Raw genomic sequence first — 25,567 nt, 5'->3', positions numbered from 1 at the left:
GCCGAATATGTGCAAGGGCTAGAATATAGATTTATAGGCATGCTGGTGTTCTTGTTTACATACTGCGATGTTGCTGTGCGTAAACACGGGAGAAGCGATGGCATCAAGCGTTCTCTCGAGTCCTTAAAAAGACCCGTAACGTCTGCTTTATCTTTTGAAACTTGTGAGTATTATGGATTATGATAAGACCGTAATAGAAATATACTTCGCATATAGTTGTATATCGTATTGAAGGAGTGCATTCAGATTCTCCGGCTGCAGATACGCAGCTGTTCTGCATATAGTGAGGGGGGGGGAGGAGGAGGAGTGCTAAGGGAAAGACAGAGCGCAGCAGAGGTCATTCTGAGCGAGACTCTGGATCAGTCTGCACCACTCGGCCCTCTTCTGGGTGATGTAGGCCGGCGTGATGGTTTGCGCGGGCAGGCGCGGCGAGCCCTCCACCCTGGCCTTCTCGCACAGGGCCTCGGCGATGCAGATGACGTACATGCCGCAGTCGTAGCTGTTCTGCTGGGACGGGCAGGGCTCGTCGGCGAACGGCGCTTTCCTCCCCGCGCCCAAGAAGGGCTCCAGCTTGCTGGCGATGCGGCGCGCGTGCAGCGAGTTGCTGCCGTTTTGAGAGTCGTAGTGGGCGAAGTGGTTGGCGTCGCGGCGGTAGAGCAGCAGGCTCCAGTGGGAGCCCCCGGCGGCGTGGTTGGAGTTGTCGTTCACGGCGAGGAAGACCCAGCGGCGAGACGCGAGGTCCAGCGGCTCCAGGAACAGGGCCAGCTCGTCGGGGCAGGAAGCGCACTTGATGAACTGCGTGACCTCCGGGCTGATGAAGATGATGGCCTCCCCCAGGACCCCGAAGCGCTCGGCGGCAAAGTACTCGAAGGCAAAGCCGATGACTTGGTCGTTGAGCCAGTAAGGTCCTTCCAGTAAGGACACGTCGGAGCGCCGCAGCAGGCTGTCCTGGTAGCTCAGCACCACGGGGTCCATCTTCACTGAGCGTCCGGCTGAAAAATACAGTCTTTCAGTGCTGAATGTGTTTTTTTTAAATTTTTTTAATGTCATCAGAAGATTAATCCAACACCCATTTAGATAATACATTCTAATAATTTCTCATACAATAAATGCACAGCACCCTGAAGTCTTCTCGAAACCGGGACAAACCCTGAACAAGCAAGATGATGTTTAAAATGATGTTAAGTGAACCTAGAAAAAAACAACAACAACCTCACAGACGGATCCAGCTGTCGATTTGTGGAGACTTTTAAGATCGCTGATATGTGGGTCGTTACGAAAGTGGAATGACGTCACCTAGTTGCGTACTTATCGGAATAACGAGCGATTTCCAAATATTTACGATGACGTTTGCTCGGCCATGAATCCAATGTCACTTTACTGCAATGCGTTTTAGTCGCTGGGTTTTTTGTTGTTGTTGTTGTTTTTTTTGCCAGCAAAGCAGCCTCGCTTTGCTGCGGATTGTCTCGATTTAGCCTGAACGAAAGCTAACCGCCACTTTTCACCGTCACACTTTAAAAGCTAAAACAAAGTCGGGCCGCTTCCTGCGTAAACACGAAAGCGCGCTCGGTCGTACGGGGAGGGGGGGGGGGGGGGGGGTTGGATAAATAAATACGTGCAGTTTGTTTGTAATGTCCGTACCTGTAAAAGAGATAACATTCAAATGAAAAGTACCATGAAAAGTGCGGAGTCGTCCCTCATTGCAGTGACTTGACCGTAAACCGCTGTCGGAGAAACGTAAACACGTTGCGACAGCTCGCCCGTGATTGGCCGGTTTCATCCGGGTGCCCGCGCGTAAACAGTCCGGTTCATTTTACGCGCAAAGCGCCGGAACGTCATCGGTGGCCGAGATTATAAAAAAAATGTACGTAAGATTAAAAACGGAACCACAAATCCCACCACGGCAGTCCTTTTACAAACTCCCAAAAAAAGACAAAAAAAAGAAAAAAAAAGAAAGAAAAAAGAGCCTCAGATTTGATTCATGCGCCATTTAAAAACACGCGACGTGCTTTGCGCGTTACACGTCGCCGTCGTATTACCCCCCCCCCCCCGTCCGGTCACTTCCTGTCATTTCGCTGCGTCCTCCCTCTCGGATTGTTTTCTCCGCCCATGGTCAGCGTGAACGCGCAACTGCTGCGCGCCTCGGAATGGCCGCACTGATTATCGCGGCAGAGAGAGGAGTTTCCAGCGAGCTGCGAAGGACTGCCTTTTAATTACATTCAAACTGCAAAACACGCTCGGATTAAAAAAAAAAAAAAAAAAAAAAAAAAAAGAAATGCGCGAGTGTTGAAACGCAGACTTGAATTCCGAGGACTTTATTCTGGGGGGGGGGCGAGCGGCGAGAGAGAGAGAGAGAGAGAAGAAAACAAATTAATTCACTGGGAAATGCTTGCAGGGAATTAAAAAGAGACGTTTTTGCGTGGCTACAAGTGTGCCGCGACTCCTGCAGACCAGCCTGACAAGAGACGGGGGGAAAAAAAACTCGAGTCCCACTTCAGTTTTTTTTTTTTTTTTTTTTTTTCGGCTCACGTCTGGAGGTAAGAGTGATGCATTTCAAACTGGTGCGGTGCCCCCGCAGCGGGACGACAGGCTCTGGGGCTGGAGGCAGCCAATAAATCCATGAATCACTTTGAGTCTTTGTAAGAAAACTTGTTCTTCATCTCATCTAATTTGCTAAATTGTTTTCAGTCAGCATGCTTTTAAGGTGTGTGTGTGTGTGTGTGTGTGTGTGTGTGTGTGTGTGTTTGGCTCAGTCGGCGCTATTGTTAAAATGAGTAGTCACAGTCAAAAGGTGTGTTGGTGCGTGTGTGTGTGTGATGTGTGCTGGTAAAAAGTTTAAGCTGCTGCTCACTGATCTGTCATTTTCAACATTGCAAATGCAGACTGCTGCATCTAAAGACACCGATTTGTATCTTTACGGAGGGACAATTATTTGATCATTTCAGGTTGGATTTATTTGATTCTTTAGTTCAGTTTTGTTTGTTTGTTGATAACGCACATTCATTTGCGTCAGTGCTGCGTAAATGTTTTACATCTGGCCAGAAAGCTCGTTTTCAACTGTAATTCTTGGGCCCATTGATGTTTTTAATACCCTTTTAAACGAAGCTTACACGGCTTAAAACAACACACACACACACACACACACACACACACACACACACACACACACACACACAGGATGATACAGCACAAATAATATAAAATCTAAGAAAAAGAAGAAGAAAAAAAAAAAGAAGACATTGCAACCATTTTCCAGAACACATGAATCAGGTGTTTTGAATTCAGGTCTGATTTAAGAAATGAAAAGAAGGTGCGTGAGTGTGTGTCTGCAGCAGGGTGGGGTACATGTTTACATGTATTATTTAGAGGGGGGGGGGGTGCAGCTTATAATGCAGTGAAGGCAATACAGAGTGCAAAGCAACTGCAATTGTACAGGGAGGTCTAATGGGGTGAAGAAGCTGCTGAATCATGGGCGCACAGTCTCAGTCTGTCAGTGGGCAGAGTGTCGACTTCAGGCGCATGCAATATGCAGCTCCACTGGCCCCGAATGGATTTTATTTTTATCTTGCTTGATGCCATTTCGGTATTATTTTTGAGGCTGTGGCCTACATTGTGTGTGCCGAGCCTAAAGTGAGGCGACCTTGTTGCAGTTGCCGATTTAATCTGCAGTATTTTGGAGTCATCTTTTAGACAGACATCAAGGAAAATGAAAGGAGGGAGAGATGGAAAAGCTCATGCAACAAAGGCAGACGTCACAGAGGACAATCCAGTCAGAGGTCTGAATCACACACACCAACAGGGCGCTCTTCGCCGTCTTTGCGGATTACTGTGATTATCGGAGCATGCTTTTAACCTGTTGTTTTTCTTTTTTTGTGTGTGTGTGATTTCATTTGGTAAAAACATTTGTGTTCTTTCATAACTGCAAACAACTACAGAAAATGACTTGAATTCACGTCGCTGTGAGCTGGTTCCGCCCTCAGATCAGCACAGGTGATGAGAGTAAAGTGGGCCTGTCCTGCAGGAATGTGAGGTCTGAGGAGAGACAGCTGCATGAGAGGCGGTCTGGACTGAGACTCCGGCAACTGGTCCCTGTTGACATCTGACACCCCACAGGCCCTCTGTCTGCTATTTCTAAAGGACTGGCCTCAGTTTTGTATCACATCGGGCTGCATTGAGCGATGTCACCGACACCGCCTGAAAGATTGAAGCTGTGGTTTGAAAGAGAGGAGAGCTCGGATGGGAGTCTTTGCAGGGGCTCATCTGTACGGTAGTTGGACGCAGTCTTCTTGGAATACTTGTGAGGGCTTTTAAGAAACCTTTTCGGTCCATTTGTTATGACTCACTCGGGTTTCTCACAGGGAATCAATTAACGATTTGAGGATTTTTCATCTTGTACATAATGTCCTGCCACCCGGTTAGACCAGAGCTTGGCCTCATTTTGGCGCTTCCATGTGTCCATGAGCTCATACAAGTTCCTAATGTCTTTGCAATTGAAACTGTGGCCACTGAGTGAATAACGTTTCAAACTTTCATAGACTGTCGTTGATCATATGTCCTCTTCTCCTCTCAAAAAGTAATGGCAGATACTGTATACATTAGCAGTAAAAAAAAAACAAACATCTTTGTACATCATTTTGTATTTTCTGAACTATAAAATGTGCCTGAGCTTCTAGAACCTGATTGTGTTGCCCACCGTACAGCTATCAGTATTATATTGTGTGCCGTGTTGATTTTAGCATCACTAGAATATCATCTTCAATGGTTGAAATGAAGGATGAAGATGATGCTGCTATTTCTACTGTTTTCACCAACAATAAACTACAGAAAACACATAGTATGATGATAAGAGTTCGAGCTGAACAGGAAAATAAAGTATTTATTGTGTTATGCACATGCCTATACATGCTTAAATACCACACACAAAATAAAAAAAAATCTAGCTTTAATTGATTACCAAGGGACTGTAAGTGTGATGTTTAACTCCTGGTGCTTTAAGAAGTCGACATGATAAATGACCACTTTCACAGAGCTGCAGTTTCTGCTGTTTTGTTTTGTTTATCGTTGAGGTAACGATCCTCTGGGCTCTGACTAGTGCTTTGCACATCCACTAAAGCTCCAGTGACTCTGAGCATTGTTCCCGCAGTCTCTTGCATAATCTGATAATGGGAATGACCCCATCCTCATCCTCATCCTCATCCTCATCATCATCCCCCGAGGTGTTACCTGCTGATCCGAATGGCAGCTCACGTTTTGGGGAGAACACCAGTCGCACGGTCCGGGCCCACATGATCGGGATGTCATGAAAAGTGCTGCGGCCGCATGATGGGATTGTATGGCGCAAGTGATTGGCATGCATATGAAGTCATTAAACCTGCTTGTGTTGCATCGAACAAAGCTCCCCTTTCTTTGGTTGGCCATTATATGAGGCAGGCTCTGGCCTCACAGGCTCGGCTTCCCCACGTTTTGCATTTCTACTCATTAACTCACTAGTGCTAACAGTAGCTGGAGAGAAGAAAGTGCGTCGTGTTGTTCTTTGCAATTTTGTTTATGTGAAACGAGCCTGACTTATTCTTTTTAATTAATCCCTCGCAATAGGCGGCAGATCCAGAGTGGACAAACAACACTGATCTTGTTGGCAGCTCACTTTGTATCAGTGTCTTTATTTTGGACAGAGAAGCAAGTGGTTAAAACCTTTTTTGTACCTCTTTTTTTTTTTTAATTAAATGATGACGTTAAATGTGGCTACAGCTGCTCACTTGCAACCTAATTTGTCTTTTGATGTGAGGAGGGAGGAGGATGTTTAACGTCTTGGATGAGCTTGTAGAAACTGATAATTGGTGGAGGAATGTTTCTGATTTTGGTGATGGTGTAAAAGCACTCCTAAAAGTCTTAATTTCAGAAGAACACTTTACTTAATGGACAGCACTATTGCCAGTTAACGCTATGCAGGATGACATACAGGTGAAATGACAAAAGGCCAAACTAAAGTTGTGATTTGCTGAATTTTTGTGTGTGTTGTGACATAGCTATGACAATAGCTCCTGGCCCCCAGCAGCCTCATGGTACAGACAGGAGAGGGCCCACAGTTAATCCTCAGGCATGTGCAGTTGTTTAATGATACACAATACAGCAGAGCAGCTCTGCCCTGAAACCACTTTAAATAGCTTTCAAAAGTGTCATTACCATTGAAGCATGGGCCTTAACTTAAACATAGCATCAGGAAATATTAAAATATTCGTTTGGATATTTAACCAACGAGAGCTTGGGTTTGTTTTCACGTTTCATAACACCCACTCGGTGCTAAATATAATATTAAGACCTCAAGGAAATGATGTATTGATTTGTTTTTCTGGGATACAAGCTCGTCAAGGAGGACAAGACGAAAGACATTTTGGAGTTTGGTGTCTCTGCTCTACACCGCCGCTCTTATCTGAGAAACTCTGGCGGTTCACAGAAGTCTGTTCACCGTCAGAAAGAGGCTGAAGGGGAGGAAGAGTGGAGATAGGTGTGGGCAACTGACAGTAAAAGGGCTGTGATAAGATGGATTTCAAATACACGCTCACTAATAGCTAGCAGCCTTCCCCTGTCTAATCTATACAATAGTTATCAATGTAGTAAATGAGCAGATGATAACGGGCCACTTGGCGATTATGGAAAAAGTCGGATCATTAACTGTGGAGTAGTGGTTCGTAAGTGGAGACTTTTGTTTTGGTTTTATTGAAGGAAAATGATGGAAAATATAATTCATCCAGAAAGACTCAGACAGACATTTAGGACAATACCACTCCGTAATGTAGTATTAATGAGATGTAATTGGATTTACATCATATAAAGTTTTTCATGCCGTGACATGACTTGCATGTATCAGACTTTGCTGTTGAGGTCAGCATAAACAATTAGTGCATTAAACAAAAGTAACAAGTTCGATGATTGTACGGTCGTTGCGAAGGTTTGTGCTGTCTGAGTGTTTCCTTTTCGTGACCTGTGATTTATTAAATTATTTGTGATTCGAAGGTGCATACATATAGTCGTTCTTTGTCGGTCTCAACAAACATCATCATCATCATCATCTAAGAGATCCTTATAAGGTCATAACATTTATCATTAAAGAAAAATACAATGTTCAGTGTAGCGCCTGTTTAGTCTGGCACCCACCTGCTTTCATCCCGTTTCCCCACTGATGCATTTCATGGCCCACATTCATTGCTCTGACTGGTTGAACGATGATGGTCAGACACCCTTGAGATGATTGGAGGGTCCTTATTGTCTCCACAAAGTCCAGGTCCCCCACTCAGACTGAAAGAGTCCACTTCATGGTGAAGCTGTCTCCGCTTAACAAATATTTTTGCTCTCCATGTCATGCTGGCTGAGCTGCGCTGCAGAACAGGTGAACTATGAAAGTGGAGATGGAGAGTCCAAGCCAGTATGAGCTTAATAAGGGTTCAGATGGAGGGTTGGACTGTTCTGACCTTCTCAGCTGAGACAATGAAGTATTGTTCAGAGAGTGGACTGAGTAGTTTGTTCTTGATTTTCTGCAGGCACATGGTCTGTTTTGGTCGAATAAGTATACGAGAATTTAAATGTAGATCTGCCGTACTTTATCATTCATTTAAAGGTCCCTTATTTTACACTCTTGTGTTTTATTTGTTATCTTTATATCAATAAAAATATAATTGTGTGGTTTTATGGACCAATAACCATTTCAGTATAGTTTCACACCACCTCTCGTTAACTTCTGTCTGGAATGTTACAGGCTGTTTTGTGTCTGTCTCTTTAAGATGTATTGACCTCTCTTCTGATTGGCTGACTTCTTTCTGAGAAATGAATGCCCAGTTTTTGTTTGGCCTTGTCGTTTGTTTACTCGGCGATGGAAAGACCGCTTGGTGTTTTCTTCCAGATAAAAGGTTCAACAGCCGGCCGTGCACAAGGCGAACATATCAACGAGCATGAGTTTGTGACATCACAAACTTACGGAAGTCCAAATGGCACAGTTCTTGAATAAAGGCTGCGTACGTTTCTCTGTGGACTGACCCTTTGGAGGGTTATATGGCATGGGACATTTTAATGAACCTTTTGAACTGGTTTTGAACAATCAATCAGATAAAAAGCACAAAAAAAAAAAGAACAAAAAAAAGGATTTATTGTCGATAAAAATGGTTTCACATTCGGAAACTTCGCAAACAGTTACATCAGTTTGACAGCAGATTATTTTACACAACCTAAAAATGGTAAAATATCACTTTTTCTAACAGTTTCTTTCTCGACCTTTGGACCAATGTTTAGTCAGAAATGAATCGAAGTTATCCATGTTTGTTTACTCAGTAGACCAATATAAACAAAACAAACAATATATATATATATGGTGTTTTAGGTCACAGGCGCGAGGCTTGTCCTCGCTTGTCTTACAAAACTGCTGTCTGTCTGGGTCACGCTTTACAGTTGCTGTCGCTCATTGCAAAAGAAACCCGGCGGAATAAAACAAGACCATGCATGTTTCTGGGGCTGTCGCAAGGCATTCTGGGAAATGAAGGAATTCACAATCTGAAGGTAGTAAAATAAAAAAATAAATAAAAAAAAGTAGGTGAACGATGTTTCCACGCAGAATAATTCTTTCATTACATGTAATTTACATTTTATTAGCAACAGTGAAACGTTATCTCAGGATGGAACTTTCCTTTAGCCTCGACAGTCACGTTCATTTCATGTTCCACCACCAAATGTCACTTCACTTCGTCTCTCTTAAAGTTTAGGGCGGGCAATAAACTGCGAACTCGGAACATTACATGTAGCCTCTCCGGAGATTCTCGCCAACATATTCCGTCATATCCTTGAAGCCTGCAACCAAACTTGCGTTATCATCAAACAGCAGCTCTTTGCCGTCTCTCTGTTGACTGCGGCTCTGACTGCACCACAAGGCTCAGATTTCAAAAAGCCTGCGGTCTGCTGAAGGCAGTAAGACACCAGTCATCCCCCCCCATTCAGAGAAGACAGTGAGAGCCTCTGTAACACTGCCCTGTAATTACAGGTCATGTTTTTTCCTAATACGCTAAACAGATGTGCTTAAAATAATGCTTAACATGCAGACCCGGAGTTAGACTAGATGACCTGTCATTACTATCAGCTGCTGGAGGCATACACTGCTTCTGTGGCCTCAATGATTTGCATTTGAGGTTCTCTAATTCTGACTGTTTATCCGAGTTACTTATAGTCTCTCTGTGTCAAAAGATTTGATTTTGTAAAGGACCTCCTCCAACAGAAAAAGCTTTCTTTCAGCTTGTGAACATGTGCACGTGGTGTTTTATATTTGCTTGAAGACATCATGAGTGAAATAATGAGTTAACGCATGGTTGAGCATTTCCTCTTTTTGAAACTGCAGTGACAGTCTGCAATTTTCAAAAACACATTCAGGCTGTCTAGGTTTTATACGTCACGTACCTAAAGAACCAATCCCGTCAGCTTGCGGGTGGATGAATGAAGGCGAAGGTGTCGAGTTACATGTAAACCACCTAAAGGCATTCTAAATATGTAACTTTGAACAGCGATTTATCAAAGCCAGGAAAGGAAATTAATGAACACAAAAAGCCGCAAATTAAAATTTAAATGGAGATTTAAAAAACGGGGATTAGACAGCTGACTGCTCTGTAACACACATGGATGTGATTCCATGTAGTTGGTTCAAGTTGCTGTCGGTCGAGTATGACAACATAAAAAATAAACCGACTTGTATAAGCTTACATGAACTTGCATGCCCTTGAGTTTTAAGTTTACATCACCAAAGTCTGATGAATTACATTTTCCTTTGATCATTGGCGCCCACTCATGTGTTCAATGATTCACAGCGATGTCTTTGAAATAGCTCTGAATGTAGGTGTTGGATGCCCTTAAGTACAAAATCCTCCATCTGTATCATTATGCAACACTTGACAAAAGAAACCTTCGGCAGCTGATTGGAGTTAATTGACCATGAAGATGGCGCGTCCATTGGTATAACCCGAGGTTGAAAATGAACTCTTTACCTGGTAACGTCTTTTGTCTGTATGCTCGACTCGGTCTCAGGTATCCAGAATAGGAAACAGTGTTGATCTCTCGGTGCACACCCGTGTTCACCACCCTGAAGTTGGGGGCATCTTGGCACCGCGCTCGGTGAGCAGCTACAGTCATTATTGCTCGTCTCCACTCGGCTGTGAAAGAGGAGATGAGTCCTTTTGGCATCTGCAGCCCGTCTTGCTCTCGGTGTGTATTTTTGTTTGCAGACTAAATCCAATTCCCTGTTACCCACTCATCCGTTGTTTGGATGTACACTGTGCCTGTTTGTGTTCAGCTCTTACGTTTGTGCACTCGCGTCCTTGCTGCTGGTTCGTATGTTGGCTTCTGCACGTCGAATGTTTCTGGAGGAAAAATGTAGGTGTGCCAGGTGTGTCTTACCTCGAGGCCAGAGGCGACTGAATGGGTCCGTTTGGCCCAACAGACTCCCTTTCTGAGAGGGAAATGGAGTGTGCATAATCCGGGTCAATGATGGCTCCTCATCCCTCACTGTCTTCCTCCTCCTCCTCCCCCTCCTCCTCCTCCTCTCCTTCCTCTTCTTTCATCTCCCCTATCTGACTCTGCAGCATGATAACACCTCGCCATCCTCTGCCTGGGGTACATTTAGACCAGTGTTGTTAACTGTTGCTGCACTTTTTTAAACCAATACAAGATGTTTGAGGATGGTATGATATATCGGCTGCCAATATTAATTGTCTTTTGATAAAATTCCCTTTTATTATTATCTTTTAACTGTTGCATTTTGCATTCTACTTTTGATACATACTCTTGTCACGTCTCTCCCTTTCTAAACATACAGCATCTGTATTGACTCGTGCGTCAGTTGGACTCACATTTTGTTGTGCTTTTTACTTTATAAGATACCACATAGAAGTCTTTTTTTGTTCTCTTTTCTTTTCATATTCATGTCAGACTTACATACACGTGTCATGCAGTTGGCACTTAAAGGTGATCCTTTTTTTTTGGCTGCAGTGATGGCTGTTAATACATTTTTACCTCGGTTGACAAAGTTGTAAAAACTTCCCCACTGTTTGAATGTTTCTAGTTTTTACAGTTGTGTTAAAACCACCCATATTGAATTGATTAATGTTTTTTTTTTCATTTCAAAAATAGAGGTCGACATGTATGATTTCCAAGGACCCGTTAAATCTAAAAACTTTTCAAACAGCAGCAGCAGTTGCCGATGACGTGCCCTCTATTCGCTGGCCTGTTTTATGGCGGGGTGGTGTACTTTTTCCTATTCCATCGGCCAAATGCAGACTGTGCAGCTTCATATTGATATTTCCAGAGCTAGAATGGAGTCTGAAAGGAAAAACATTTTTCCACTCTGTAAAACAATAAAATATGAACGCGAGGTCAATAGAAGAGTGAGGTATTGTTCATAATATGTCAATTTCTTCACCTACAGAGGCTTAATATGACTTTAATTCAGGCAAATATAGACTATTGAGTAAAGGGAAGTAGGTATGTTGAGAAAAATGTATTTAGTGAAATGTGAAAGGGGTTTCCTTTAATGCTCCTCAGATTTGACTGGAAAATCTCTAATTACTTCATTTAATTGTGTAGTAGTTTTGTTGTACGGAGATCTTTCATTGAAATCACCAGCTGCTTCCTCAGAGAATCCTTCACACCCCTACCTCATGATATCAGTGAACCAGTAAAGCATTACGCATACTTTTTTACTTTTATGACTTCGACTCACACTGAGCTGCTCTCTAGTTTACTCACTCGGTACATCTGTGTAGAAGCTTTTCTTTGTTCAGAAATTGAAGACAAACCACAGGTGTGGATCTATAGAATTCTCTCATCTGTGAGAGGTCGAGCTCACTGTGAGCCAGAGGCAAAGAGAAGGCAATCCACATGTGTATAAGCCAGAGTAAAGGCTGCTTAAAGAGGAAGCAGAGGTGTTGGGACAGAAACACTGAGCTGGAGATAAGCGACAGGTTTCGAAGCAGGTGTTTCAGGATCAGGTGACACGGCCGTCTCATCTGCTGCGTCTGCACCCTGGAAACTGGAAGAAGTTTTCCAACATGAAGCTCAAACGGATCATCTTATGAATCCCTTGGCAGTCAGATGTTTTTTTTTTTTTTTTTTTAAAATTTATGTTTGTGTATTTTTAGGACATCTGAGTATTAATTTCAGGCATCGGATTTCCAAACCAATGGAAACCAGGTCCACTGGTGTGGCTGTCTGAGAAGTTTAAAATGTCACACGACTGGTTGTGTTGCATTGTAGAAAACCCTCTCCTTTAATGCATTGTTTTTTCTATGCTATGTAGTGTACAAATTGACTTTGTCATACATCGCCTACAGGCCATATTGTTTTTTATTATTTGAGTGTTTGATTTTGAATGTTCATTCAGTTGGAAAACAAAACCTCTTAAAAAAAAAAAAAATCATGACATAAAATGCACGATTTGTAGAAGGTGAAATCGAAGTGCTTTTACAATGGCATGATAGTGTTGTTATGTTGAAGCCCCCCCTGTGCTACGCTTCCTGTCTCACCCAAAGCTGCTGTCATTGTCCTGGGAGTGGACACAGGAAGTGGAGTTTACCATGGCGACAACAAAGGAGTGGTGCCGTTTACTCGCTGTTTCTCGTGGTCATTCATAGTTGTATTTTCTTTCATAGCCAGTCTCCACAGCAGCCTGGAACAAAGTGCAGTTTAATGGTTTAAAGAACTCCGTTTAATTGTAGTCATGACTAACTTCAATGAATGTACCACACTGTCTCACAGGAGAATCATCCAGGAAAGTATATCTGAAACTCTGTAATTGCTTGTCACCACTGACAGAAGAGGTTTACTTGAAATGTAAAAGTAAGTTTTCACCTGTGTGCAGGAAAAACATGTTCTCGTTTCTTTCTGCCTCTTTCCCCTTTTATGAGGGTCCATTAAAATAAATCCACCAGTCATTTACAAGCTTTTGACTTAACCTTGCACTTTAGAATCATTGTTTTTTGTTTGAACTTTGAAGCTTTGACCAAACCTTGTTGGACTAACAACTTTTGCTTTAATATTCTTTTTCTGTGAAGGTTTGTGATGTTTGAATAGTGCGGCAACATACCGAGAAAGTGGGAAAAGAAGGAAACAAGTTATTGGGGCAGAATTTGCCGACTCTGCGGATATCGGAGCACACAGTCGCATGCAATGTTTTTTTTTTTTTTTTTTTTCTTTTACAGTGTTGTCCTTGGGACTCCCACTGTACTCTGGATTAATTTCCTTCCTCTGGCTTCACCCTCCACTCTCGTCAGGCACTCCACTGCAGGCCAATAATATATGTGGCTCCTGCACAGCAAAGTGAGGCTCTTAATTTAGCAAACACGCACGGTGTTTCCTCCAGTATCATATTTTCGTGTCACCTGTTGGTGCTCGGCCGGAGGAATGCGGAGGGAGTTAGTGTCGGCCCAGCGCTTCAGTCAGAGTGACCAGTCACACTTATCCTCTGCTGTGTGCTCTGCCTGCCCGAAGAGGCCTTCAGTCATTTCTAATTACGGCGTGGACAGTGATTCCAGGATGGACTTGTTCCAGCACGTCTCCGGTCTCACAGACTCGGGTGTCTTTGTACTACTTAGAACCTGAAGTACCAGCAGGGCAAGCGGCAGCATGTTGACGTTAATTAACTGATTGATTAATTTTCTAACAATTATCTAGGTTCTATTCTATTTCACTTGAGTCATTTCTTGGTGAACATGATCAGTAGACTCATAAAACATGTTTGAGTTGATGAATCCATCATTCAACACATCACAACTCTATTTGTTTGTCAAAGTTACGTGAACGTTATGAGATGATATAGAACAGATTTTTAATAACAACTTGTGCGTATGCTGCATTTTCCATCAAATAATGGGACACTAAAGATTCAAAAGTGCAGCCTTGACGCTCACTTATGGCGAGTTCAGACCAAAGATTGGCTACAAAATAATAATAAACTTGCAAATTCTCGCAACTCACCAGTCTGCAATACTCTGAAATGTGCCTGTTTACACCAAAGCAACCAGACAAGACTCTGTAACCCTTGTAGCATTTTTAGTTGTGCCTTTTTTTTTTTTTTTTTTTTTTTTAATTAAACAGAGAGGATAGAGAATTAATAACCGGCTAGTCGTCCATGGGTGCTTCTATTGAATACTCTGAGACAGGAGATTTCCCTTCTTTGTGAAAATGTGTCCTATATTGTATTTTTCTTGCGCAATTCTGTTCTTTAGAGTTATCGATGTCTCGTCTAATAAGCAGAACAAATTCGAAAGATCGTGCCTTACGTTCTAAACCTGCCCACTTGCAACCTGCGTCACACCATCAACTGGTTTGAGTCGAACCGAGATGGGACAGTTCACACTGCGGCAACTTTTCCCTGCAATTTAAAACCTTCATCTTGTTGCAAATCTGTGGTTTGACCTGGGTTTTTAGATGAACCCGGAGTGTGTGCTAGTAGGTCGTAATGATGTCAAACCAGTGGCTACTTATCTAAAACCCAGTAGCATGGCCTACAACATAATGTAATGCAACACGGACTAGTGCCCTGAATGCTTTATATATGTACAGTATATGATGTGATGTTATTTAGTCTTTACTGCTCCGAAATCTCTTTTTTCAACTTTTTATATTTGTTTGCTGCCTGCAGTGAAATTAAGTTTTAGTTTTTCTCGATACGAATGGAGGGAGATAACAGGAAGCATCTGCTGTGTGTTTCCTGGACAATCATGTTGTAATCTCTCAAATAGTTGTTGAAATTATGGAGTAAACTGTATGTTAGACTAATTGTTGAACGGTATCAACAATGAGTACCTGCACTGCTGCAGCCAGGTTGACTGTCAGTGTTGCAGTCCTTCATTTCTGCCTCTCCTTCCTCTCACTTTCCCACAGCTCAGGTTTCAGGAAGCCGACATCCTCTTCACTCTCCGTCTCTCTCTGTCTGACTGTTTCTGCCTCTCCTTTATTTTACTCGGTTCAGTCTCTCTTTCTGCGACTCTGCATCATATTTCCTCTCACTTCATGCTCTTTTCTTATTCTCTCTGGCTCTCTGAATACTCTGCACCCCCCAGCCTCTACTTTCTGGTCATTAGTACTTACAGAGCGGACACAGAGACCCGAGAGCCGTGCGAGTGAGTGCACATCATGCTGTAAAATGTATTTCAGGCCGTGTTTCGCTGTACGCCCTGAAACCATATTGTTGTCTGTGTGTGAGAAAATAAAACATGTCCTTCTTCTGGGCATTAATTGACGAGTTAATTTCGGCAGAGATACTGTTCACATCCACTCCCTCAAGTAAACCTAGACTCATTCCTTTCCAATTGTTCATTAGAGTGATCCGCCCAGCTCAATTAGATATTAAGGGTTTATTAATGTCTGTATTTGCAGGCAATACTATAATTATGTATGACTTGTTTATATTTAATTAACAGTTTTTGTTTTACTAATGCTCCCAAGCACCTTGTTAGTGCGTATCAGAAACATCCTGAGACATCAAATATTTGTGTCCCCTCATCGCAGAGTCTGGCCTTCATGTGGACATAACTTGTGCACAATTTAACCAAAGAAATGTCTGCCTTTCAGATAGGTGAATTTAAGGAATTTTTACGAGGAAAAAAGCAAAGTTTATGAGCCCTTGAGTCATGTCTGTACAGATGACGTATAGCATTAGCAGCACATCGCACATGGAGGGGTTCAAGTACGGTACTGAGTTTTAGTTCATCTGTTTTCACTCCATCACTGTAGTTACCCACGCAAAACACAGGAAATTAGACGGAATGTAGGCATTTTTAAATTAGCTCATACTCATCCATCAAAATCTGTCCAGGTTTGCACCAATAGCAATCAACAAAGTTGGCTCAGGGACTCTTGTTTCATTGTTAAATATCAGGGAAAGTTAACAAGTTAAATGTGTGTACATAAAATGCGGTTATATAATTTTTTTTGTAATTACAGAAAAACTTGTCATTGTCACTGGAGGTGTGGAAAAAGTTAATACCGCATAGCATTGTGATATTTTGAGTGGCAAGTATTGATAGACCCACAGATGTTAAGTATTGATAATTTAATTAATTGGCAAATAAATGAATTTATCAGGTGCTTGCAGAGCTTAAAGAATAATTTTCTCATATATAAAAAAAAAAAAGTCCAGGATCCGGATGAGTGAGCACAGTCTACACATTCGATCTTCGAGAAAACCTTTGCACGTATTAACTGCAACTGTAATAAAACCCCAAAACCCAAACGATACAGACGCTGACAGCAGCATTTGCGTCCTGCATTCCTTGTTTTCCACTTTACCCAAATTAGCGCCAGTTCACCAGTGAGTTAAATACAGGGGGAAGTTACAGTAGGCCGCCGTGCCATATCCTCATGTTACAGTCAATTTACCACACAGTCTAGAAAAACGTAACCTCTGTCAACCATTCACTTCTGGGCAGCTGCGCTCGTATGGCCAGAAAATGTTTTTTTGGGGTTTTTTTTCCAAAGGAAATGGAGTACAAAACCAGCACGTTGTCAACTGTGCAGCTAAATACAAGTCAGAGATGCAGCACAGAAATGAGCTTCTTCCTCCTGTTTGTCCAGGTTCCCTCGATTGGGGCTGTTTGTGTTTTTTTTTTTCATTCATCCACTTTGGCATCTCCAGATTTCTTGTTTCAATAAACCAACTTACCCATACTAAAGATAGCCTATTTAATTTCATTTAATTTACACTCGTATAAAACAGTGATAGCACCAGAAAGTTGCACAATTACATCAATCTGCCAGAAGCATTTTTTCCTCGAGGCTCGGTGGCGTTGGGATTCCTCGACTGGCCGGGAATCTACTTTTTGATGAGCGAACCAGTTGGAACATGTTAGCATTTGTCAAAATGGCTCACAAAGTTACTTCCTATTTTGTCTCTACTATAACATTTACTGCCTCCTGGCATTTGGGAATTAAGTTTGCAAAGCTAACGAGCTTGTTAAATGTCTTTTGACTGAGTAACTGTCAGTTAGCGAGCTAGTAAATCTAATGGCTACAATTTCAGCGAGATTAATTGATTTTGTGAAAAATGTTTAAATTAAACAAAAAGTCTCTGACTAAGTGATGAAGTTGGTTGGCCGAGTGCCGCGACTTCCTGTGTCTGTTTCAAATTAAAAGCCTTCTACTGTTTCATACGTGGTTTCCTGTTAATTTGCTCTGCGCAGCCCGGAAGCAGCAAATCCTCGCTGTTGAGAAACTGCAACCTGCAAATGTTTGGACTTTTTTTTTTCCTTTCTGTCAATCAACTGTTGAACTAAATAACAACCAGTAGACTCTGCAGCTTTCTGTAACTACAGTACAGGAAGCTGCTGCAATCCTCCGATCAGCTCGTATTGTTGCTCTTTGCTTGACAAGGTCAAGGCCTCTCTCAGCGAGCTGCTCTGTTGCCTCCAGGCTGAAGGTGAACTATTTCCGTGGGACGCTGCAGAGGCAGAGTTGTGTTACACATTGGTACAGTTGGGTGCAAGGAGTGGTGACCTGCAGTTATGTGTTTGCAGAACGTGTTGGTGCTCCTCTGCCCCACCAATCAGCCGACCCCTCCGTTCCTTTCATACTACACTGGGGTGCTGCTTCTTCTGCGGACTAAAGTAACGTCCCCACGCTGTAATGGAAGAATCCGAACATGCTGTTAACATGGGGGAAAAAAAAAAAAAAAAAAAATGCATCCAAATAAGATTTACAGGTAGTTTTGAATAAGTTCACTACACTAAAGTGCCAAAACAAGAAGGAATTGGCTAAATCATTATTTCCTTTTTTTTTCAAACTGTGAATTTAAGCTAATATCTATTAAGAGGCAGAAGATGATGACCTTTTACAGTATTTTTTGAATATCCCCTCTTTTTTTTTTTTTTTTAACCTAAGTTAACCTTTTTATAACGGGAGACTCACTTTTACAAAGGTAAAGATACCACATAAATGTTTTGTAACAATTTTCCAACTAATACATTAAATCACCAACTCATACATTTGCTCGCAAAGCATAATGGTTTGGAGAAACATTTAGTTCTACATGTATATTTTAGGCGTTTTAGCTTGTGTCTCGTCCAGTTTTGACTGGACAACGTTTGAGAGATTTAAAATGGAAACGGAAAGCCTCAGACATCCCGGCTCATTCGGCACTTTGCATTCGATCTGTCTACACGGCTAAACGTACGCGTTTAATGCTCGCATTGTATGGATCAATGGACCGTCCACAACGCGGCGCTCAAACTGAACTTTTCCGATGAACCGCTGGTCTTTCTTGGTCCAGTAACAACATTTCATCAAACGAGTGCACCGCATCTTGAACAGTGTTGACAGAAGACTACAGTTTTAGCCACAACATGTAATCTACCGCTCCAGAAATATTCAAACAAGTTCACGACAATTTATAACCAATCAATTGACAGCAGACTAAAGGAAACCCAACCAGACTACAGACAGCCGGCTAAAAATGTTATGCCAGAAATCACAGCCAGATTGTTTATTGTTTATGTAATCAATCATGCATTGTGATCCCCCCTCAAACCACCTTTCAAGCGACAGTCGATCAGCCATAATTTCTTCCGAAAATCTATTGGAGATTACAAATTCGGAGCAAAAATCTGGTACAATATGTTGGGCTTCAAACACCTCTGGAGAAAACACTTACACAGACAGTATGAGGAAATTGTTTACTGGAAATGCTGTAGGCATCATTTTATTTTCTCCAGTGATGTTTTTCTTTTCCAGTAGCTGCTGCCCATCCCTTCTCTGTACAGTTGGTTTTATGGTAGGTTCTACTGTTTGTGTTTTATGTGCAATTTCCTCCCCCTGCAACAGTGAGGGGGTTGGGCTTGTTTTTAAAGGTTCTACAGCCCTATTAAAAGCAGGGAAATTAGTTTCTGTGAGGAATGTGAGCTGGATAACATAGTCTGGCTCTTTGGGTTTTATCTTTTCTATCTGTGCAGTAACATGATGCCATAATTAACAGCTTGTTTCACACGTGTGAGACAGATAGTTACCAATAAACAAACCGAATGTCATGTAAGCACGTCCTTTTATTTGACTGTGCTTTTCACATAAAAAAAAGTATTTGGCATAACAACAGATTCAGTCGGCAATAAAAACTCCAGCTATAAACTCCAACCCAAATGATTATTGTCGTAACTGCTTGATCTAAAGACTATTTTCTCAAATAATCCTGTTGTCCACAAGTTATCAAACTTTTCAGACCATACACCACTATGTAACAAACCAAATTTCCCAAGTACCGCTTCCAACTGCCGATACCAACTTTTTCATTTAGAAAAGGATCATGAATCATGAAAAGAAATAAGAATACATTTACATTTGTAATAGTAACGCCACTACATTTATTGTTTCCTGTGACGGAATGAATTCAAATGACAATTTTGGGGGTAATTTGGCCATTTGGGGTGCCAATGTTACGCATTTAATGTTTCCATACACATTTGAATTATTACCAGTATCTGCTTTTAACCGAGTTTTGTAGCTGCCATACTGATTGACTATTTAAAAAAAAATGTATACACATACATATATGCATATATACATATACATAAGCAGTAAACTATGAATTTCACAGGAATGTCAAGCTGTGTGAAAAAAGAAAGATGTTGATGGTAACAATAACTGATGTGAATACCACATTTGGTGTATGTTTCATCAACCTTAACTGAGCTACAGCTTTTACTCCTTTGAATAATTGATAAAAAAAAACAAAATGTAAGGCAGTAAGAGACAAACAGTGTAATCCTGTGACATGTAGCTAATAAACATAGCAGATAAATGTGGCATCATGAAGCTGTCGGATTCATAAACAAACCCTGTAAAACTTGTAGAGTGAACTCGAGAGCTCGCAGGTCAGCGACAACTCGCACACCTTCGTGCAGCGCATAAAAATTCACAGTCGCTGAAGGTATGATAAAGAGGCACCGCAACATTTATTAGCCCTGAGTACACGAGCTTAGTACTGATGACAGTGACGCGCACACACACACACACACACACACACACACACACACACACACACACACACACACACACACACACACACACACACACACACACACACACACACACACACACACACACACACACACACACACACACACACACAGAGAGACAGCTTTTCAGAAAGATGACTTCACATTGTAGAAAGCTGACCAAACTTGATCCTTCACTCCTTTGCAACAATGGCAGCCATTGAAGAGTCTGACTCGCATGGTTGAACCTCCCCTCTGTTTCCTGTCAGAGAGAACCTCCAACATGGCATCTCTCAGACAATGATCAGATTACATAAGGAATGCAAAAGTGTAGTTGTCTTTCAATACATCTGCCAAACATGTGTACATTTGCAAGCATCCTGGCAACCATAAATCTTTCGTAAATCACACATCCGGACGTATAAAAAGTATAAATATGCAGTTGTTGCTGGTTAAAAAAAACAAAAAACAGACCGTGTTTTTCTCGTGCTACACATTGTATTAAAAATACTGATCCAAGTGCAGATTCTGTGAATTCCAACACCTCTCCTCGCTTTGGTGAACTCTGATAGCATCTGAACCAAATTTAACTTTAACAAAAGCTGAATGCAGAATCACACCCATTGTGTTTTATATACCTAAAATATGTGTCAATTTCAGTTTTTTTTATTTCTTTACATCTTCGCTGAGATTGGATTTGCCCTGATCTGCTCAAACTGATTTGAGGTCAGATGACTTGACCGTGTTTTCTAATCCCTGAAGATTCAGGTGATGTAACCAGATCTGTTTCTGGTTCAGTCATTTTAGGAGACAAGACGAGGCCACTGCAGGTTTCCTCCCAGCTGTGCTCCATCTGCTTTGTCACTTCCTTCAGGGCACAAACCTCAGGCTTATCTGCGTCAAACCTTTTTAAGTGTGTGTGCAAGACATAGAGGGACGGCGCTCGGGTGAAACGACATAGTGTCTCAAACATTTTGTCTTCTTTGCTCACTCTGTTTTGCTCTTCATGTCCTTTTGTTTTCTAGTTGTTTACTTTGATGTGATTGTCACTGCACAATGTGATTGCTGCTGTGGATGCATGTTACAGTATGAAATTGCCTCTTTGGTGAATGTGTGTGTAAACGGGATAAATTGTTCAATTGGAGAAAAAAAGAAGAAGCAACAATTGGGATTACGTTAATTTATAGAACGTTTTTAGTTCACAAATGTTTTCTTTTTTTGCAGTAAAGACATTTTTCCCTATTTAAAAAGTGCCAGACTAAAAGATCACCACTTCTTTTTATCATTCTTTCTTTGCAAAACTGATCCGCCAAATATTTATTGGAGCAAGAAAAGAACTAGTCTAACTCCCTCTATGTAAAATGCCAGTATGAACCTGCCTTTGGACGATTATTTCAGTCGACAGTCTCCTTTTCTTTCTCTATCTGTGTTTCACAAAAGGAAACAACAACTACCTCAGAGCAACGACCTGCATGCCGAAAATGGCAAGTTTTGATGAAGATTTGGATCATGCAATAAGACATTCCTGCTTGACTATTTTGAGTCTTTAGACAGGTTAAGCATTTTTTATGCCCCCTCACGGGCAAATTTTCCACTAAAACAAGTTCCCCTACAACACCAATTTGCAAAGGCACCATCACTGCATCCTTTGCTCAATTCACCCATTATGATTTAGACTGTCTTAAGAGATGCAAACAACCCAGGGAGTTTTTTCCTCCTCCTGATACCAGGATGATATATCCATTCTCCAGAGTTGGTACAGTGAGGTGGAGACAGGTCTGACCACAAGACTAAATGGATACAGATAATCTTTGTTTGTTGGTTACAGGACTTGTTGATGCCTGAATCAGTCAGGCTGTTACTGCCTTGTGTGCTTAGTCTCATTTCATGTATATCTTTAATTTAGGTCTGTCATGTGTGTAATTACTTTGTCCATTTATCACAGAATAGTAGCTGACTGATTAGAGATGTTTTTACGATAATAGTTTACTTATGTTAAGTGCCGGAAATACTAAATTTTTGTGGTTGCCGTCACAGAATAGAAAAGTTAGTTGTTAAAAGCTTTCACTTTGCTTTTTTTCTTCGTGATTAATTCAATATTTATCATTATTTTTATCTGACAATCAACAAAGAAAATTACTTAAAATTTTCAGCCCTTATAATCCATCTTTCATTTCATTACATCATCCCATCCTCCAGTATGAGCAGGCTTTTCCTCATGTCGCCCTGATCCATCCTGTGGTTAATGCAGTTGTCTGGACCAAAAGCAAGACGGCGAAGGGAGTTACTGGGTATCTGTGATTGGTAAGATTTGTTGGACGACATGTCCATTAGTTGATTGTCCTCATGTGATGGTAAACAGAGAGGCGGCCAGCATGGCCCAGTGCTGTCCAGCACTGCCACAGCCCTAAATCCCCCCTCCCTATCCTTTAAGCAGTGAGCTGACCATCTGTTCGAGACGCCAGGCCTGAACTCAGTGCTCACAGCACGCACACACGCACACACGCACACACACACACACACACACACACACACACACACACACACACACACACACACACACACACACACACACACACACACACACACACACACACACACACACACACACACACACACACACACACACAAAAGCAGGGAAACAGACATACATTGATCGCTGTCAGTTAACACCAACCAGTGGCTGTATGTATGTGTATGAATGCAGCTTTATTCAGTTAGATCCAATGCTCTGTGTGAGGTTAAAAAGGTCATGTGTGTGTGTTTTCCTGTGTCTCACATTGGTGGGTCTGTGTTTGGAAAGGGGGGCAGGTACTGTGTTCATGTGTTTGTATGGCACACGGTTGTATCAAAGTTGCTGAGGTGACACATGGCAGGTTGGATATGGGGCGGCAGGAAATGACCCGGCGGGGGCGCAGCCTTGTCCCATTTCCATGCTGGAGTCCGCTGCGCTCGCCTCTGTGCACCAACTATACACGTCCCTGTTCCTTTTCCTGTTTTCACTTTATTTCTGCTGCGGTCCTGCTGCTCATGCAATTTGATATTTTGTAAAGAGCGTGATCCATTTTCTTCTTTCTGATATTGAAGATAACTTTAAATAACGATGCCGCCAGTAAAGACAAAGTCTTGTGACAGCTGTGAATTACATAACGGTACATATCCTACAAATTTATAAAATGTATAAAGTTGTGTAATTTATTATCAGTAACAACTGGTCACACAGATATGAATTGTTTGCAGAGTAAATACTGAAATATAATGGTTTGTGTTTTCACTTCATCCAAATGATATGCAATCAAAAGGTTGAGAGATTGTACTTGTTATGCACGAATGGTTCGTAGCACAGTAATAACACGTGGAGAAGGGCGAAGCAACAACCTCAATGAACATCAGCACCTGAGTTACACAGGTTTTTTTTCTTTCTGAAGCATTTCCAGGGTCTCTTTTGCCAATTTCCTGAGTTTGACACTAAATTTGATGAGCGCTCTCTGCTCAGGTGGTGCAATCATGAAATCGCACCTACCAGTGGTCCCAAAAACCGCCTGTTACTCAGGTGCTGATGTTGATCAAGCGACGTAACATAGCTTCTAGGTAGCTGTGATGCACAATGAGTTATGTGGCATAACACATCGACCTTCTTCAGTCTACGACTTAGCAGGCTGCTTATGTTTCATTAATATAAAGAGATGTACATAAAGCAGAGCAGATAGATAAAATAAGTTTGATGGATAAGGTGATGTAAAACACTGCTGCTGTTTAAATTATCTCTTCATGATGTACTTTTGATTTGGGCCTTTTTTTTGGTTTTGTTTGTTGTAACCTTTATCACATTTATACCTGACCAGGTGTAAACGTTTCAGGAACATTTACTGTGATAATGAGCCGCAACAAAAAAAAATTCACCCGCTTTTGTCAGTTTAGAAAATTAATCAACAACTGTTGTGATTGTCATTCAAGTAAATTTTGATGTATATCACCATTTCCTGTTTCTAGCTTCTTGAATGTGATCATTTGTTCTTTTTTTTTTTTGTGTCATATATGATAGTACATGTGCTGGCAGAAATTCCATTGGGTGTATCTCACTTTTTTTGAACATCGTTATAGACTAAGATATATGGATCGAGGAACTATTTATGTCAAGTGTTAATTGTTAATTGACAGCCTATATATTGATTTCAGGATATTTTTTCAGTTATTCGTGCATGTGACCCCATGTCATAATTTCATTATTCTTTAAGTATTGGTATACAGTAGCTGCTCAGCACCTATATTGAATAAATTCCATCCTAGAGGAGGCAGAGATCCTAATTTCAGCACAATTATAGCTCTTTAGAGGCCAGATTGAATCGGAGCCACAACACTTTAAACTTGACAGGGGAACCGAAAGTACCACAGTTACGCCATTCATTTCTCTACCTGCATGAAAAAAGCCACAACTGATAGCAACAAGTTGACGCTCATTCCTTTGAAAATCAGTATCTGATGCAGAAGATGAAAGGCGGACTGAAGGCAAACAGCTACGACGTAAAGACAAATTACAGTACATCACATAATAACTCCTGGAATGCTCTGAACATTTCAGTTTGATGATACACGAGGCTGTCACGTTGTCGGGGTTAGACGAAAGGAGGAAGACACTGACTACTGCAGTGTCGGCTTAATGTGTGGTAAATACTTATTTTGTCTGATACAAACTTACCAAAGAAAGCCCCTTTTTATTTTTGAGAACAGCAGAGAGTTTTTGTTGGCGGCTGTTTCATTTAACTCGACCCTCTCTTCCTCTCTGTGTCTTCTCCGTGGCCTCGACTCTCCCCATGATGTCCCTCTGCGCTGTATTAAAGAGGGAACTTGTGAATGGCGTGATTGTGTATTGACTAAAGAGGACGGCAGCTGCTGGTCTTGGGGTTGGCGAGAGCTTATGTGTGTGCTCGGGAGTGTGTATATGTGTGTTAATGGTAATCCTGCAGAACCTAATGACTTATCCTTTATCCGTTATGAGTATGCATGTCGGGGGCCAGCAAAATAATTTGGCCCTTTAGCAGATTACGTAACAGCACAAGAGGTCTTTGTGTCATAATCTGACCAAATTGAGTAATCTGGTAGATTTGCAGAGGGCTCGGCTGACGTGCCCAGTCAGAGATCAGACTAGTTGGTAGACGTTTCATTCATTCATTGCAGTTTCAGGTCAGTGATATTAGAGCTAAAAAGATTAATCAATTAGTCAATCAAATGAATATTAATCTGCTGGTTTAACAATCGGATAATCATGAGTCATTTCTCAGCAAAAATACATGGATTTATGTGATAGTAAATTAATATTTTTAAGCTTTTGGACTTTTAATTGGACGTCATATTGGATTTCTTAAATTTTTTTATAACTCTTAGCTGCTTTTTGACATTTTGTAGACCAAATATAAATGGAAAGAATCTGTATTTACATCCCAAATATGTCTTGCTTGGATTTTAAAAATAGGCTTTTATGTTTACGTCATTCTTTGTTAAGGCTGGTTCTCACCGTCTGAATCAGGTCATGTTTTATATTTTCAAGTACTGAGAGTCTG

The 25,567-nt window shown here is 41.5% G+C and overlaps 2 protein-coding genes across 11 annotated transcripts in view; one reads left to right on the top strand and one right to left on the bottom strand.

Annotated features, from left to right (window-relative positions):
• Nucleotides 1-25,567, top strand: part of myo9aa (myosin IXAa) — a 229,071-nt gene that overhangs the window by 123,059 nt on the left and 80,445 nt on the right. For 7 of the 8 annotated variants that reach the window (XM_069705619.1, XM_069705615.1, XM_069705617.1 and 4 more), the window contains exon 1: nt 1,967-2,537. The gene's annotated coding sequence lies outside the window, so the exon portion shown is untranslated. Of the gene's footprint in view, nt 1-1,966; nt 2,538-25,567 lie in introns of those variants that run through there. The other variant, XM_069705611.1, reaches the window with a different exon arrangement.
• On the bottom strand, nt 310-1,877 carry senp8 (SUMO peptidase family member, NEDD8 specific). 3 transcript variants are annotated; one of them, XM_069705634.1, is made up of 2 exons: nt 1,642-1,877; nt 310-992 (listed from the first exon to the last, which is right to left on the bottom strand). In XM_069705634.1, exons 1-2 carry the CDS (start codon nt 1,778-1,780, stop codon nt 310-312), a joined length of 822 nt encoding a protein of 273 aa, XP_069561735.1. In that variant the 5' UTR covers nt 1,781-1,877. The 3 variants fall into 3 exon arrangements, with proteins under 3 accessions (XP_069561735.1, XP_069561736.1, XP_069561737.1); XM_069705635.1 differs by having other exon boundaries at nt 1,675-1,877; XM_069705636.1 differs by lacking the exon at nt 1,642-1,877 and adding an exon at nt 1,218-1,581.

This window comes from Brachyistius frenatus, unplaced genomic scaffold (assembly GCF_029030835.1).
Source record: "Brachyistius frenatus isolate BFR_SWC_R1_liver_20210118 unplaced genomic scaffold, ASM2903083v1 Contig_58, whole genome shotgun sequence".
Taxonomy (NCBI): Eukaryota; Metazoa; Chordata; class Actinopteri; family Embiotocidae; genus Brachyistius; species Brachyistius frenatus.
This window is presented reverse-complemented; position numbering and strand designations above follow the sequence as displayed.

Bases quoted from the DNA above. Each gene is read 5' to 3' on its own strand.
- senp8 (XM_069705634.1), bottom strand. From the start codon at position 1,780: ATGAAACCGGCCAATCACGGGCGAGCTGTCGCAACGTGTTTACGTTTC. The intron at 993-1,641 runs GTACGGACATTA...TGTATTTTTCAG, and splicing joins GAATGTTATCTCTTTTACAG to CCGGACGCTCAGTGAAGATG.